The 15,255-nt window shown below is 59.4% G+C and overlaps 5 protein-coding genes across 6 annotated transcripts; 3 read left to right on the top strand and 2 right to left on the bottom strand.

The window, feature by feature from the left end:
• Positions 1 to 544: 544 nt before the first annotated feature.
• On the bottom strand, positions 545 to 2,117 carry SDRG_08518 (hypothetical protein). Its single transcript, XM_008614410.1, has 2 exons — positions 1,213 to 2,117; positions 545 to 1,164 (listed from the first exon to the last, which is right to left on the bottom strand). Exons 1-2 carry the CDS (start codon positions 2,110 to 2,112, stop codon positions 565 to 567), a joined length of 1,500 nt encoding a protein of 499 aa, XP_008612632.1. The 5' UTR covers positions 2,113 to 2,117; the 3' UTR covers positions 545 to 564.
• Positions 2,118 to 3,899: 1,782 nt separating this feature from the next.
• On the top strand, positions 3,900 to 5,500 carry SDRG_08517 (hypothetical protein). Its single transcript, XM_008614409.1, has 3 exons — positions 3,900 to 4,411; positions 4,463 to 4,876; positions 4,930 to 5,500. Exons 1-3 carry the CDS (start codon positions 3,926 to 3,928, stop codon positions 5,413 to 5,415), a joined length of 1,386 nt encoding a protein of 461 aa, XP_008612631.1. The 5' UTR covers positions 3,900 to 3,925; the 3' UTR covers positions 5,416 to 5,500.
• A 1,118-nt stretch (positions 5,501 to 6,618) lies between these two features.
• SDRG_08516 lies at positions 6,619 to 9,194 on the top strand. Of its 2 annotated transcripts, XM_008614408.1 has the most exons (5): positions 6,619 to 6,943; positions 6,991 to 7,244; positions 7,297 to 7,758; positions 7,812 to 8,859; positions 8,904 to 9,194. In XM_008614408.1, exons 1-4 carry the CDS (start codon positions 6,676 to 6,678, stop codon positions 8,442 to 8,444), a joined length of 1,617 nt encoding a protein of 538 aa, XP_008612630.1. In that variant the 5' UTR covers positions 6,619 to 6,675; the 3' UTR covers positions 8,445 to 8,859; positions 8,904 to 9,194. The 2 variants fall into 2 exon arrangements, with proteins under 2 accessions (XP_008612630.1, XP_008612629.1); XM_008614407.1 differs by having other exon boundaries at positions 7,812 to 9,194.
• A 269-nt stretch (positions 9,195 to 9,463) lies between these two features.
• SDRG_08515 (hypothetical protein) lies at positions 9,464 to 11,059 on the top strand (the record flags this gene model as incomplete). Its single annotated transcript, XM_008614406.1, has 4 exons — positions 9,464 to 9,683; positions 9,731 to 9,978; positions 10,029 to 10,442; positions 10,505 to 11,059. The coding sequence occupies 4 exons, from the start codon at positions 9,464 to 9,466 to the stop codon at positions 10,946 to 10,948; spliced, it is 1,326 nt and encodes a 441-aa protein (XP_008612628.1). The 3' UTR covers positions 10,949 to 11,059.
• Positions 11,060 to 11,600: 541 nt separating this feature from the next.
• SDRG_08514 (hypothetical protein) lies at positions 11,601 to 15,096 on the bottom strand. Its single transcript, XM_008614405.1, has 3 exons — positions 13,552 to 15,096; positions 12,174 to 13,505; positions 11,601 to 12,125 (listed from the first exon to the last, which is right to left on the bottom strand). Exons 1-3 carry the CDS (start codon positions 15,091 to 15,093, stop codon positions 11,625 to 11,627), a joined length of 3,375 nt encoding a protein of 1,124 aa, XP_008612627.1. The 5' UTR covers positions 15,094 to 15,096; the 3' UTR covers positions 11,601 to 11,624.
• Between the last annotated feature and the right edge of the window lie 159 nt (positions 15,097 to 15,255).

The following is a 15,255-nucleotide window of genomic DNA, read 5'->3' as shown; positions in this document are numbered from 1 at the left end:
GCAAATGCTCGGCGGACAAGCGGTGCAAACTTCTGGCACAGAGCCAATACCTTCATCCAATGCGACGCCACCGCCGAGAGCGTCGGCGCTCGTCCGGCGACGCCCTTGCTGGCAGCGACAGGAGCCAGCGCTCGTACGAGCGCTTGTTGAACTGCTCCAGCTTCTGGCCCGCGCCGACGGTCTCGTCCATCGAGATGTCGATGCAGGCGCGTCGTACACCACGTAAACGTTCCTACCAGGAAAAACATAAGATTGTGCGAATTGGAGCCATGGCGTTGGCATCAATGTCCTTAAATCATCGGCTATTGTGTAACAAACAACGTTTGAGCATGGACTTCAAAACTCGTATTGGTTTTAGCAACCCCATTGCTAATAGGGTTTGAACCCGCGTCACAGCACTCATACGGTAATGATGAGTAGCGACTCGTATCTCGTAAATGTTTGTTTCCACTCTATCTACCGCAGAGCTGCCACGACGTGTGCACCACGCCTTCTACCAACGCACGCGACTAACTGCTTCCAAAAACGACGCAAAAATGCAACAAAAAACATTCAGAAAATAAATTAGACGTGGTCCGAGGCCGACCCATCGGTGCTCTCTGGAAAGTTTACGCTGCTCGCATGCGTCGGGTTGAGCGCGGCGACGCAGTGAGCGACGACCAAGTCGCCGTAGACGTTGACCATGGTGCGAATGCGGTCAACGCAAAAGTCCATCGCCAAGAGGTACGAAAACGACGCAGCCGCGCTGTCGCCGCCGACCGTGACGACCATCGGGAGTACCATGACAAGGGCGCCGCTCGGGACGGGCGCCGTCGCCGCCGCCGACACGAGGCTCAGAATACAGAGGACCAAGTACGTCACGGGCGAGAGGTGCCCACCTGACGAGACGACAACGTAGACGACAGCACACGGAAAGTACAGCGCCGTGCCGTTCATGTGCAGCGTCGCGCCCAAGGTTACAACGAAACCGGCGATCGACGGCGATGCACCGGTCGCCGTGGCGGTCTGCAGTGTGATGGGAATCGTCGCCGCCGACGACGCGCAGCCAAACGCAAACATCTGCGCTGGTACAAACGCCTTGAGCATCGGCAGTAGCGGTCGCTTCAAGCGACGACACACGACCACGTACAAGAGAAGACTGAGCGCGCCGACTTGAGCGAGCGCCTATGCATGTTGGCCTCAGTATCCATGATAGCGATAGAGACGGCATACCGCGAGCAGAAAGGCCACGAGGAAGAGACCGACGTTGCCAAAGACGGCGGAGAAATCGTTGGTCATCCCGAGGCCGCCGGCGATGAGCGACGCGACCGCATACGGCGTGCACGTGATCACCGCTTCGATGCCGGCAAGCAAGACCGCGTTGATGTCTTCGCAGAGCGCGACGAGCGTCGGGCAGTCGCGCTCCGACCGCTGCATGGCCAGCGCGAGAAAGATCGCAAACGCCAAGATGCCGAGGTAGTTGCCGCTCACGAATTGGAGCACAATGTTGTCGGGCACCATGGCCTTGAAGATCTGGTCTTGGATCGTCTGCGTAAGAGAGACCGCGGCCGGCGCCGTGGCGTTGACGAGGTGCAAGAGCGACGAGCTATTCGCTGTCGCTGCGCACACAACTGCGCCGTTGAGCGCCACGACGAGGTGGCGGGTGTCGCCGCAGCCCAGCTGCACGTCGGTCGAAGTCTTCGCCGCCATCTCCGCTGACGACGACGCGACAGCAAAGTGCGACTGCAGCAAGAGCACGGCAAGCGTCCCGAACCCGACCGCGACGACCGTGGTCCCAACAAAGAGCCCGATCGCGTGGAGACCGGCGGACGAGACACCGCGCATCTCGACGACCGAGAGGAAGATGTTGACAAAGACCAACGGGACCACAATGCACGTGAGCGCGCGAAGGAAGAGCGTGCCGGGCAGCGCGACCCACGAGACAAGTGCCGGCGATGCGTCGTTGCGGCCGAGGACGATGCCGAGGCCAAAGCCGAAGACGACGCCGGCAACGATGCGCGCCGAGGGCTGCTGGTACCATGGCGCTGCCGCAGTGGTCGGCGGCGTCGGCGTCATCGGCCGGAACGGGTGGTCCTTTGGCGACGCCGCCGCCGAGAGCTCGATCGAGGCCATCGCGTATACAAGGTCAAGTGCCAAAGCACTGGAGCGACCAGCCAAACGTCATGTCGCAGAAAATGACGCAACGGGATTGGTGGATCTATAAAGGCCATCCTGCAGCAGTTGGCACCGCAGCGCCAGGCCGCTGTGGCATTGGGTGGTATCAATAGCGCGCTCAAGATGGCTGCCATGCAGCTCTTGATGGGCTAGCGATGGCCATGGACGCGTGGTGTCAAGGTTGCATGCAGAGGCTGGATGGCAGCGGCGCCGTCCTATCTGCGACGAGACGCGTGATGCTAGGAGGGCATGGGATTCTTGAAGGTATGAGCGGATCAAATTGAACTTGTGCCATCCGTGAGCCTCTGTGGTGTGGATGTGTGGGGTGCACCTTTGTGGCGAGTGGTCGTTGCGACTTGTACCAACTTGCCCCGTCATCCAATGTCGTTCGTTCCTTGTAGTTCATCCCCGTTGGTCCGTTGTCGGCGCGGGTGGCAGTGCTGCGACGAACCCCGCAAAGAAATGTGTGTTCTGAGCGCGAGCTGTTGACGCTACAGCCAAACGTTTGGCCTCTCTTGTCATCGCCCACGGCCATGCGATGTCGTGACGTTAGCAGTCAGCAGCAACCATATACCAAAAGCTGCCAGCAACTCTTGTGGCGCATCCCTACCGCCCCTTCGAGGCGGTGATATCCTGCATATCCATCGAGTTGAACGCCCGGCCACGCTTCGTCGTTGAATCAGCCATCAACGTCTGAGTCTGGTGCGATGGGTTTGGGCGGCGGCAGAACAACCACGCGATAGACATGTTGTCGACTCTGGTCGACTTTTGTTTGAAATACTAGTGTTGTCATGTAAACGCATGCAAACTAACGCTCCTATGACATCATCTCTCGTATCTTTCGACGTCCAATTTACCACCCGGCTTGTCTCGGGTCTACTCTTTGTGAGAACGTCGTGCTATAAAAATGCGTCGGGTCAAGGTGCAACGCTCTGAGGTGCAATGGGCTCCTTTCATTGCGCGAGACAAGTCGTCGTCTTTCCGTCGCACTGGCCATGGCGACTAGATTCCGGCGAATGAAAGCTAGTAGATCGTAGTCACCCAATACGTTGGGAAAACACAGTTCGCAAAGTTGGCGTCGTGCTGTCCATTGGCCTCGTGAACAGGACACTCGAGCTTGCCAACGTCGCAGTGCATGACCCAAGTGACGGGCGTAGTGCGTCGTGATTCTCGACAGCTCTCAAAGTACCGAGGTTGGCTTCCAACACGTACGGTACCAGTTGCAGCTCCAACCACGCCACGGTACTCCAACAGCCCATCATGACCAGACAGAGGATGTACGGCGGCGCACGGACTTCAAGCAGTGCCAGGTGTCTATCAGAGGGTGTGTAGTAGTACTGCGATGCTGTTTCTGAAGATAGGCACCATCGCACAAGCAGTGGTGCTGAGGTGGTGCTGGCTATCGCTGATGGAGGAGTAATACGCCATTCCATTGTTCGCCCTTGATCGCGCAGCGCTCGTGGATTGGCAAGCGGCTGTATGAAGGTGCGGTTCTCGGTCCTCGGTGGACCTGAGTGGCGACACTTGAGAGTGGCAGGAGACAGTCCACTTGATTGTCGTGATGGCGGTGGTCGATAGCTGGGACCGTTGAATTTGTCGGGCTCGAAGCATGCAAATTTGTGTGCTGCCGCGCCACGCCCCGTAATGGGAGGTTTCCACAGCTGTTCTTGCGAGTTACAGCTGGTGTTGGTAGCCATTGGCCTTGGTCCATGCTGCTCCTCTCTTCCGTAAACAGGACACAGTCACATTTACCGCGCACAAGAGAGGCAACATGTCCAAGCGGGCACAGCACTACCCGCTGCCCAACAACTACTTTCACTGCCACGAGCTCTCGCCAGCGCACCTCGAGACGTTTGTGCGTCTCGGCAAGAAGGCGCTGCGTGGCTTCCTCGACAAAACGCTCTACCCTGAGCCCGACTTGAGCTGGAACTATGACAGCGAGTCGGACGGCGTCAAGCTATTCGAGGGCTCGATTGCGAGCAAAGGGCTCACGCTGAACAAAAACACGATCCCGTACCGGGCGCTCGGCAAGGTCTCGGGCACGATCGAAGAGGTCGCAGCGCTTCACGACTTTGGTTCGCGCGACCAGTGCCTTCAGTACATCAAGCACGTGTCGCCTGACGTTGTTGACATGGTTCAGCTCTACTCGCTTTTGCAGCCGTCGCTGACGCGGCCGCATCGCCGGATGTACATCAAATGGAGCGCCGCGCGCAGCCCGATGCCCATGATCAAGGACCGCGATTTCGTCTACCTCGAGGTGAGTTTGCACTTTCTAGATTCTCGCCTTTCTCACTTTGCCGTTGCATAGTCTCAAGATGAATTTGTGTTTGCGAGCGGCCGGCGTGGCTGGGGCTTTTGCCAGCTCTCGGTCGACGTGCCCGCTGCGCCGTGCTTGCGCGAGACCGCACTCGGCCTCATGCGCGGTACACTGTACCACACAGGCATGGTCTTCCTCGAGACCGAGACGCCGGGCATCCTCGACGTCATCTACCACATTGCAACCGACCTAAGGGGCTCGATTCCCCACTGGGTGCGTCGCATGGGCATCAAGCGCCGCGCCCAGCAGATCGCGCATTTGCAGGAACATCTCCACAACATGCGCGTCACGGCGCGCCCTGTCAAGGCCTACTCGCTCGGCGCTGGACGCCGCGCCACCAAGTGCGTCCACTGCGGCGCGTGCGTCCGGTTCCGCGTCGGCACCAACTGCAAGAGCTGCACCGAGGTACGAGCCGCTTTTTTGATTCTCGAACCTCACGCCTGTCTTGCGAACGGTAGCCAGTGTGTTCCAAGTGCAGTACGAACTGGAAGGTGCAGAAGGATGGTGTCGACGTCCACGTTCGTGTCTGCACCCAGTGCGCGTCGTCGGCCCAAGACGCGGCGCTCTGGGAGACCAACTCGAGCGTCCACTTGTCGGCCACGCTGAGCGGCAGTCGCAGCGGCAGCTCCCGCGTCGAGGACCGCGTCGATACACTTCAAATGTTTTACGAAAGCGTCACGCCGGGCCGCGAACGGTTTCTTTCGATTGACGACGGGCTCCTCACCATGAGCAAGCCGCTTGTGTCGCCGCGGGAGTCGACAACGGCGACCGCCATGGACCTCTCGTACCTCGACATGTACGGCGACCACGCCGACCTCGAGGCGAGCGTTGCGACCGATAGCACCGGTTACGACGACGACGATGTGACCAAGTCGACGATTCTTAGCACGACCGATGGCACCGAGATGGCACGGTTTCTCGACCGGCTCACACTCACCCGGTAGCTATCTCTAATCTTATCAGTAATACTAGTACTAGTCTAGAAAGCATCTTCAGTACGGCAGTTGTGGCACCTGCGCTTGCAGGTGCCACATGATTATAGCGACTGCTATAATCGATAGTGTAAACTTGCCCTACATTTTCTCTCGTATCCGGTACGTCGACTACTCAGTGGTAAGTAGGTGTCGATTTTGCGATGGCCAATACGAATGGATGCAGCTTCAAGTACTGGACGCGGAGCGCGTCGCTGCAACCACGACATCTTGCTCGGTCGACGCATTGAACCAGCCGCAGCGATGGCGCAGCGACAAAAAAGGAATCTCCGAATGTGCACATCCCTCGTCATCAAGCCACGTACGAACACGTGATCGATCCAGGATAGGCAAAGAATCGATCCATTGGATGGCATTCTTTTTGTTGAAGGGTGCCCCCGCGAATGCACGTCCACACCAGAGCGTTCAGACGCGCACCTAATACATGTATTCTGTCGTCGCCGCAGGTCTGCTGGAAGGAACCCGTGCTCGACACTCAGATGCACACCGCTTCGGACAACGACGACGTCTCGCCGGTCATGAGGTCGGAGACGCACTCTGCGCCGACCAAGCAAGGTGTCGGAGAATAGTGTCTTTGCTGACGCGTTGCGTGCAGCCTTGGCCCAAAGCGGAGCTAGCGAGTATGCCTGCGACGCCCTCCCGATGGCTGCAGTGCGCCCTCCCGATGGCTGCAGTGCGAGCGCGCGGCGGTGGAAGAAGCCAACGTGTCAATGGCGTCGAGTGTTCTGGGGTGCATAAATCGAGCGCACGAGCTGCGCGGGTGGGTTTGGGACATAGAAACTGATGCGTTGCAGCGTATCAGGTACGCGATGGGGTCGGATCCCCTTCTTGCGTCGCGGAACTTGCCGTTGGCGACTGAACCGTCAGCCAGGCGGCGGCGTTACGAGCACCCACTGTGGCAACTGGGCGACATGGTTGTACCAAAGGCGTCTCAAAGATATGCATTTGCCGTTTGTGTCGCGTTTGTCCCAAGGTCGGACTGGGTACAACCACTCTCTCTTGGGTTTTAGAAGGCGCCAGCATGTGTGCGCTCACCGATTGGCTTGAAAGAAATAAAAACTGTATTTTTAACAAATCGCATTGCCTAATGAAATGAATTGCCCCATAGAGACACAAGTGAGAAAGCCGGTGATATCGCGCCAGGTTGCACATGGGGCGCGCTGCCCATATCGGTCGAGGCCGGTGCAAAACCACGTTTGGCCATTCGCCTATATGACTCCGATCGGCGCCGTCGGCGACAGCAGCAGCCCCAACATGGAGACGCGCAAGACGTATCCGCTGCCCGACAACTTTTTCCAAATTCCCGAGCTCTCGGATATGGAGAAGGCGCACTACCTCGAGGTCGGCACGACGGCGCTCAAGAGCTTTGTCAACAACGTGCTCGGGCCCGAGAACCCGACGCTCGTGTGGCGGCCATTTGGCGAGTTTCAAGGGGTCAAGATCGTCGAGGCCGACGTGCCTGGCTTCAAGGTCGACAAGAGTACGTCGCTTTCTTTTGCATGCTGGCGCATTTCTGACGCTCAATAGATCTACTGCCGTACCGCATGACGGCCAAGATCCAAGGCACGATCGACGAAGTCGCGATGCTGCATGCGTCCGACTCGCGCCAGCACTGCGCCGAGTACGTCGACCAGTACCGCGGCGACATCCTCGACGTCATTCCGCTCTACAGCCTCATCGAGCGCTCGGACGCCAACCCGTACAAGCAGTGCTACATCAAGTGGAGTGCCCACTTGAGCGCCGTCGTCGTCATTCGCGACCGCGACTACCTCTTCGTCGAGGTAATCATTTTTATTTATCGTGGTTCGAGGCTAAATGTAAATGGGGTTGTAGATGCAAGACCTGGTCGATCTACCGTCCGGGCGCCGGGGCTGGGCCTTTTGCCGCGTCTCGATCGAGCTCATGAACGTGCCAAACCTCGAACGCACGTCGCTCAAGCTCGTGCGCGGCGTCCTGCACCATTACGGTGCAATTTTTATGGAGGCCGCGGGCACGCCCGGGAAGCTCGACGTCATTGCGCAGATGGCCGTCGACTCGAAAGGCTCGATCCCGCAGTGGGTGCGCAAGCTCGGCATGAAGAACAACGTGCGCCAAATCACCCTCGTCGAAGATTACGTGCACAAGCTCCGCATGAGCTCGCGCATCTCGAAAGGGCAGTCGTTCCTCTCGACGTCGGGGTGCTCGGGGTCGGCGTCGACAACGACACCAGCTCCCGGTGCACACAAGCGCTGTGCGCTCTGCCACGCGCCGTCGTCCGCGCTCAAGCGCTACAAGCCATGCGAATCCTGTGGCGACGTACGTCCATTTGTATCAATCTATCGAGCTCGCCATTCATGAGATGTCGGTAGCTGTGCTGTCCGCGCTGCAGCACCTCGTGGAACGTCAACGTCAAGGGCAAACCCCGCGTCCGCGTCTGCGCGGCGTGCGCGAACGACGCCCAGAGCCGCGAAAAGTGGGAGATTCACGACGCGGACGAGACCGCCACCAACAGCTCGTCGCGCGAGACGCTCTTCCTCGATGCGGTGACAAGCCAGCGGTCCTCCGCCTTCTCGTCCCAGCGGGCGAATGGCCCGACGCTCTCGAGCCGTGGGAGCGCACAGGACGTCGCGTCGTCGAGCCGCAGCAGCCAAGAGCCCGAGCCGAGCTGCGAGCCGATCCCAAAGCGCTGCGAGCCGAGCCATGAGCCATTGTCGAGCCGGGGCGGCGACGTGAACCTCGGCGTCGACTTGTCGTACTTGAGCATCTACAATAAAAAGCCGACGACCGAGCGGCGTCCGAGCTTGGCGGCCGCGATGGACTCGGTCGTATACGCGGGCGAGTACGAGTACGACGACAACGACGTGACGTGTTCGACGCTCGACTCGGTGCACGACCCGATCCAAGATTCAAATCTGGAGGCATTTCTGAACCAGATCGGCCACGTGCATGTCGCGGCGCAGCGAGATTCGTTCGCAGACCGCCGGTCGTCCCTCGTGCGGTGAGCGGTTCGTATCGTCGCCTGTCTCCGTCATCGTCTCTCGCCTCAATGTCGTCGTTCTCTGTCTTGGCACCACCAACGCCACCTCCCACACTACTCGCTAGTACTACTCCACTGCCTCACCAAGTGCAATCTCAGATAAGAACTTGCTTCATATTACGAGCGCTGGCATGGACGGGGTTGGGAAGATGTCGCGTGACGCGCCGCCTGTCAACGGTCGAGTCGAGCCTTTGGACGAGGAGTGCATGCAAACTCACTAAGGCGGGAATCCAGGACTGATCAACCACCATAGGAGTTCTCCTCCAACGCACGTCGTATTGAACCGTGTGCATCATCACCCGAAGACGTGCGACGAGTCTGCCGGGGCATGGCGATGCTAAACCTGGGTACAAACGGCAGGCGGCCATGGGTGCTGCCATGTAAGACTATCCAAAAGCTGCCAACGTGGACAAGGTGGCGCTAGAGGAAGTGGCGGGCGTTCGCTCTGCGAGCGGATGATGCAAAGCGTCGAATGCAGTATGCAGCATCGTACACCGCATCGCCATCTTTATGTCCCACCACCGATGGGCTGTCGGTCCAAGATCACGCTGCAATGACACCTGCAGTCACGCCGATGACGGTGGTCGCCTCTTGGCGCGACCAAACCTCGTTGCTATCGCCGCCTCCACTCTTGGACGTGACGTGCTACGCAAGTCGAGTCGACGGTTGACCTCATGTGGTGGCAGACAGGGACGGCGCGGTGCAGAGATACGGGCGGGCGGCCGCAAAAATGCGCGCCACGTCATGACCGTACTCATGTTTTCCTTCCCGACACTGCGAATGCATTGGGTAATTGTATGTCGGGTAGGAATACCGGTAAACGACATGTGATACCGTCCGATAACCAAGAGCGGGGGCACGGCGCAACTTCAAGAACGCGCGTGTTGCATCATCCGCGAGACCCGCACACCACCGCAGCTTGGGACACGACGCGCGCCTTTTTTTTCGGTGGCACTGCACTTTTCTTATTTTCGAAATTGCCCCATGAACCACAAACGGTACCCGGTGCCCGCCGCCATCTTTCCTTGTCCGCCGCTCAGCGCGACCGAGTCGGCCACGTACGTCAAGCTCGGCCACGACACGCTCGACAAATTCCTCGACGCAGTGCTCTCGAATGATGCATCGGTGCGCTGGAGCCCGCTCGGCGAAGTCGACAACGTGCACGTGTACGAAGGCGAGATGCCCGGCCTCAAGCTCGACCGCCGTACGTTGTCTACTGCTGCATGCGATGATCACTCAACTGATGCATAGACACTCTGCCGTACCGTGCGATCGGCCGCGTTCAGGCGACGTTAGGCGAGGTTGCGGGCCTGCACAATTTTGATACACGGGACAAGTGCCTCGACTACATATACGAATACGCCGGCGACATTATGGACATGATCCCGCTCTACACCCTCGCGTCGAGCGACGACGGCTTGCACCGCATCTACCTCAAGTGGGTCGCGTGCGCGACGCCCGTGCCTGTTGTTCGCGACCGCGATTTCGTCTTTCTCGAGGTACACTATTGTCCATGTTTCAAACGACAAGCAACGCATCCGAAATGTAGACGCAAGACACATTTGAACGGGACGGGCGACGCGGCTGGGCGTTTTGCCAGTACTCGGTCGACTTGGCGTGCTGTCCGTCGCTGAAGGAGACGGAAATGAACCTTGTCCGGGGCACACTCAACTACACGGGCGCGGTGTTTCTCGAGACGGACGAGCCCGGTGTCCTCGACGTCATTTACCACGTTGCGACCAATTTCAAGGGCCACATCCCCGTCCTCTTGCGCAAGATCCACATTCGCCACCGCGCCGCGCGCAAGATTCTGAGCATCCAAGACTACGTCCAGCGCCGGCGATACCACAACAGTGGCGCGACCTCGGGCGAGGCGTCGCCCACCGACATGTCGCGCTGCGCCGTGTGCGCCCACAGCAGCACCCGGTTTCAGCGCCTCCACGCCTGCCATGGCTGCCACTTGGTACGGACCTTTCGGCGCTATTGCCCCATATAAACGAACTCTCATATACCATCTCCATGTAGCCCGTGTGCCCTCATTGCAGCCGGAAATGGAGCCGCCGGGGAGCATCCAGTGTCCGCGTCTGCCAGCTGTGCTCGGCCGGCGCGCGCCAAGGACTTATCTCGTCCATGCGCGGCACGTCGTCGACGCGGACCATCTCGTCGTCGTCGTCATCGTCGGTGTCGTCGGGCGTCGGGTCGCCGCGGCTCACGGTTGTCGGGCGCAGCACCGAAATGGACTTGTCGTATTTGAGTCTCTACCGCAACATCCCCGAAGAGGGTGCCGGCGGCGTCTCGCCCATCTCGTCGTCGTGCGTCATGCCTCTGGACGTCGGCGCGTGGGACGACGACGACGACGTTGTCTCGGCCACGATGCGGTCCGAAGCGGATCTCACTACCAGTGACGCCCACGTCGGCTTTCGCGATGTTCTCAGTCGGCTCACGAGCAAGCTCGCACGCGTGCATTAGCGGCTTGTCGCTCTCTTTTGGATATGACGGCGACCATTGGCAGTCGTCGTCGTCTGCATAGTAGTCCTAGTGTATAGTGTATTTATGAGACAGAAACAACTTACTCTTTCGACCTGACCAGCAGAGACCAACACGCTCTCGATAGCATGGTATGATAGAGCAATGCCCAATGTCATTCCTCGAAGCGCCGACAAATCGATCGACCAAGTCGTCGCATCTCACATGACGGCGCCAACCCACGGTGTCGGGACATCCTTTCACGATAGGTCTCGCCACAATACCGGCTGGTCGCGAACGAGGCCGCTTGTCGCTATGCATGCCACGTCTTTGTTGATGATATTCACTAGAGAGCGCGAAAGACGTCGATATCGACGCCACACTGAACCACGACTGCGCCGCTGGTTAGGTTAGGGGTAGGGTAGGACAAGGGTAAGGTGTCGTGGCGGCGCGCGGATCCAATGTGGTGCCTTGAGCCCTTACGATGTTGTACAAGTACCAAATTTAGTCGACTCCAATAAGCGTTCATTTGTGGGCGATGAAGAGGGTCCGGACACCTATGTTGTGGTGCATTTGAGATACCGACAAGGTTCCTTTCGGCGTCTCAAAGTATAACACCACGGGACAGAGAATGACGCAGGCCATAGATAAAAGTGTGCCAATGTACTAGCTCTATGTGTTAACTCGCTTTCGTCGCCGCATGAGTCAAATGGCTTCTCCAGAGGTGGAGTGCTGTCTTGAGGCACCGAAACGACAGCTTGGCGCCTTGAACGACCGGGTGCCATAGATGTAGCGCATCTGGAATGTGCGTGAGCGAGTGATGTATGCCGTTCTTGACGAGTTCGCCAATGACAACAGCCATCTCGTCACTGCTCGTCTCGGGCGACAGCGCTTGCACCACATGAGACATGTCGTCGCGACGGCGCAGATCGCGCAGGTTCGCTGGCAACATGAGCACCAGCATTGCGACAAGCAGATGTAAATGCCGCCGCAGAATCTGAATCGCATCCACGCAGCGGCTTTCGAACGTCAGAAAGGCCGGGTGATCAGGGCCGCCGAGAACGTCGACCACTTGGCGGGTCACCAGTGGTGGCGCCGTGCGTTGCCCGCCATAGTCGTACTGGACACCGCCGAGGAGATGCTCGAGTTGAATGTGCAAGAACCGACCCGTCGTCGTCAGCTAGTCTCCAGTGTGATATATTTCCGAAAAGAGAGTGGGTCGTAGTACCATGAGCGTGTCGATCCGGCGGTCGAGAATGCCGAGCACATGCGTTGCAATGCCGTAGCCAGCCGCCGACCGCGAAAAGAGGTCCGCCGCCTTCTCAAAGCCGACCGAGTCGCGCGGGCCATTCTGACTTTGGATCCAGTCGGAGAAGGCGGTTGTCGCCACATCACCCGAGCCGCCGCCGCCCCATACATGAATGTCCTGGACCGTGCTGGCGTGCTGGACGATCGAGACAAGCCCGACCCGCGCACCTGTCGCGACGACTCTGTACGGAGCAAGTGCAAAGTCGTGGCCGTCGGCGCGCCAGAGCTCGTCCATTAAGCAAAGCAGCTGCCCAATGAGGCTGTGCTGGCGCACGTCCGTGTTGGTGACGAAGACAACAACGATGGGGTCCCCGCCGACGTCGGCATTCTCAAACTCTAGCCAGAACGGCAGTTTGGCCGAGAGAATGAGTTTGCACTTGTCGACACGAAGGCGTCGGACGTCGAGGCGGGCGTCCAGCGGTAGTTGGAACGACGATGGCAGCGTCTTGTTGAGTTGGTGCAAGCGCTGACGAAACACTGGCAGCATCTCGTCCGGTGTCTGGCGAAGCGCTTCGATCTCGAGAGCGATCGTATGCAACGCACCCTTGTCCGAAAAGAGCGTGTCTTGGACGTGGAGGCTGGACCGCATGGCCGGTGCGCACGTCTCGGCATAAATGTTGAGGAGGAGCCCGAAAAAAGGCTTGTACTGCACGTGGCCCGACGACACCTCGGTCTTGATGGCCCAGAAAAAATCGAGTCCAATCTCGCTCGGGTTTTGAAGCGCGCGCGTCATCAAGAGCTTGACCAATGGCGATGCAAGGTAGCTCTCAAACTTGAGCGCCTGCACGAGCTGCGGCAGCAGCCAACGAATGGCCGGGTTAGGTAACGTCGCAAGCTGATCGGCAGCAAACTGCCGGACGTCCTCGTGTGCGAATGGCAGATCGAGAAGCGCAATGTACGACGCCGTGTGGCTCGGTGCGGCCCATAACGGCAGCAAGGTTAGCATCTCGGCCACGTCCGCTGCATTTGACCAGTCGACGCATGCAAGGACGTGTGGAAGGTACTCGAAGGCGTCCATGACGGCGTGGCGCGCCGCCCACAAGAGCCGTTGCTGGCTCGTTGTCAGTACCAAGAGCGGATCGCAGTCCATTCTCGTTCGCAGCTCGTCGAGCGCTGCGTCTTTGTCTTCTTTGGGTGCTGCCGTCGGCAGCGTCGCCGCTTGTGGCATGTCGTTGACAGTCGACATGGCTGCTCCATCGCTGCCCGCGCGCCAATCAAATTCAATCGCGCGCTCGTACTGCCCCAAGGCCATCTACAAGGAACGGTCATCTACAACAGACAGTTTTATCAAGGTGTACGTGGAGAAGGGGTAGGGTTGTGTCGCCAATGGCTGGCAAAGGGCCGTACGTGCACGTGCTCGGGTTGTCGAAGAGCGGTGCATACTGCTCGCCGTGGCGCAGTCGACCGTCGGCGTCGAAAAGCTGGAGGCCGGTTGAGAGGAAGCGGTGTCGGTCTTCTGCACTTGCGCTCTCCTCGTGGACGTTGTAGAGGGTGAGAACGAGCCGGGCCGTGCGTGGCAGCTTGGATATCGGTGTCGTTGTCGTGAACCAGTGCGGCTCGACCCAGATGCCGATGAGCGCCGAGGTGTTTGTACCTGGATGCGGTGGCAAGGCCTTGAGCGTGACGGCGGACGTCTCTCCTACAAGCTCGAGGCAGTCGCCAGCGTCGTAGAGCTCGAGCGTCGCCAGGATCTTCTTGCAGACTAATGGGCGTTGCTCGGTCTCGCGAAGCCCCGACCACAACGACGGCGCTAAATGTGTGGTGTACCGAGGGACTTGCAGCGCACGGTAGATGCACAGCCGCAGTGGCGCGTGGCAGTCCCCACTCCTGGCCACCGTCGTCATCTCGCTCGCGTCGGGAAGAGTGCGTCGTTCGCGGTCAAGGAGCATGTGATCAACACAAGGCCGGGGCGCCGCCTGGATCGTACGTTGGTGCACGAGCGTCACGTGAAGCGTCTCGTTGGTCGCCAGGCAATGGCGTACGTGCTGGAAGCGTCCGAGCACTTGGTGGCGGTCAATGAGGTAGTCGCGGTAGCCCGTGACCTTGAGGACATAGGCCTTCGGGTCGTCCCCGAGCTCTCGCTTCTTGATGTATGCTGCAAAAAGGAGCGCCACGGTCTCGCCCACGGTGTGGCTGGCCGACACGACGACGCGTACTTGGTTGGGCTGCTCGGCAAGCCGTCGGCTGTTGTGGAAGCGCGCGTCGACGACAGCGACGCGCAAGGACGTGACCAGCGCATGTACCCATGTGTTGTAGGTCGCGTCCGTGTCGGCTTGCAGGAGCCACGTCTCGCGGATATCCTGGAGCTGCAGCGAGCGCAGCTGGGGTCCAGGACGCAGCGAGACGACCTGGTCCAGCGCCATGCGCCCTCGCACGTCGCCTTGAACCCAGAGCCGGCGGTGATAGAATACCAACGCGTCAGGTCGCAGCTCAAAGTACCGCCGCTTGAGCCGGGTATGGAGGTGTATCTTGAGGGTGCCTTGGACGCCGGCGGGGGGCTGCGCGGCCGGCGCGTCGACGGAACTCTGGAGAAAAGGCAGCCGACCGACGACTGCAAGCTCGTGCGCACGGGAAGCGCGCCAAGTGTCTGCTTGGAGCCGGTACTGCGGCGTCGTCGCACGAACAGCAAGCACCTCGGGCGACAGCTGCGCGTGCACGTCAGCAAGGATCTCGCTCGCCCACGCGCGGAACGCCAACGTCTCCTTCGAGTGCGCAAGGCCCGGGACGGGCTGCCACGTGGATGCCTCAACCGCGGCCCTGTACGCGCATGGGTTGAGGTCTAAGAGCGTCGGTACGTCGGCCGACGTGGCCATCGACGGGTGCGGCGCGTCGCTTGCCATCGCGCCACCGAATCGGAAAATGAAATCCTACCGGATAGCTTGGCCTCAACCGAAAATACTTATATGTCACAACCCGTGGCCGCAACTCGATTTGGCGATTCCTGCATGGACGAGTGAGTGGCGAGCCATGTGTCAGGCTCCGCTACCAGGGTCTAGTGATTC

This window comes from Saprolegnia diclina (assembly GCF_000281045.1).
Source record: "Saprolegnia diclina VS20 unplaced genomic scaffold supercont1.26, whole genome shotgun sequence".
Taxonomy (NCBI): Eukaryota; Oomycota; class Saprolegniomycetes; order Saprolegniales; family Saprolegniaceae; genus Saprolegnia; species Saprolegnia diclina.
This window is presented reverse-complemented; position numbering and strand designations above follow the sequence as displayed.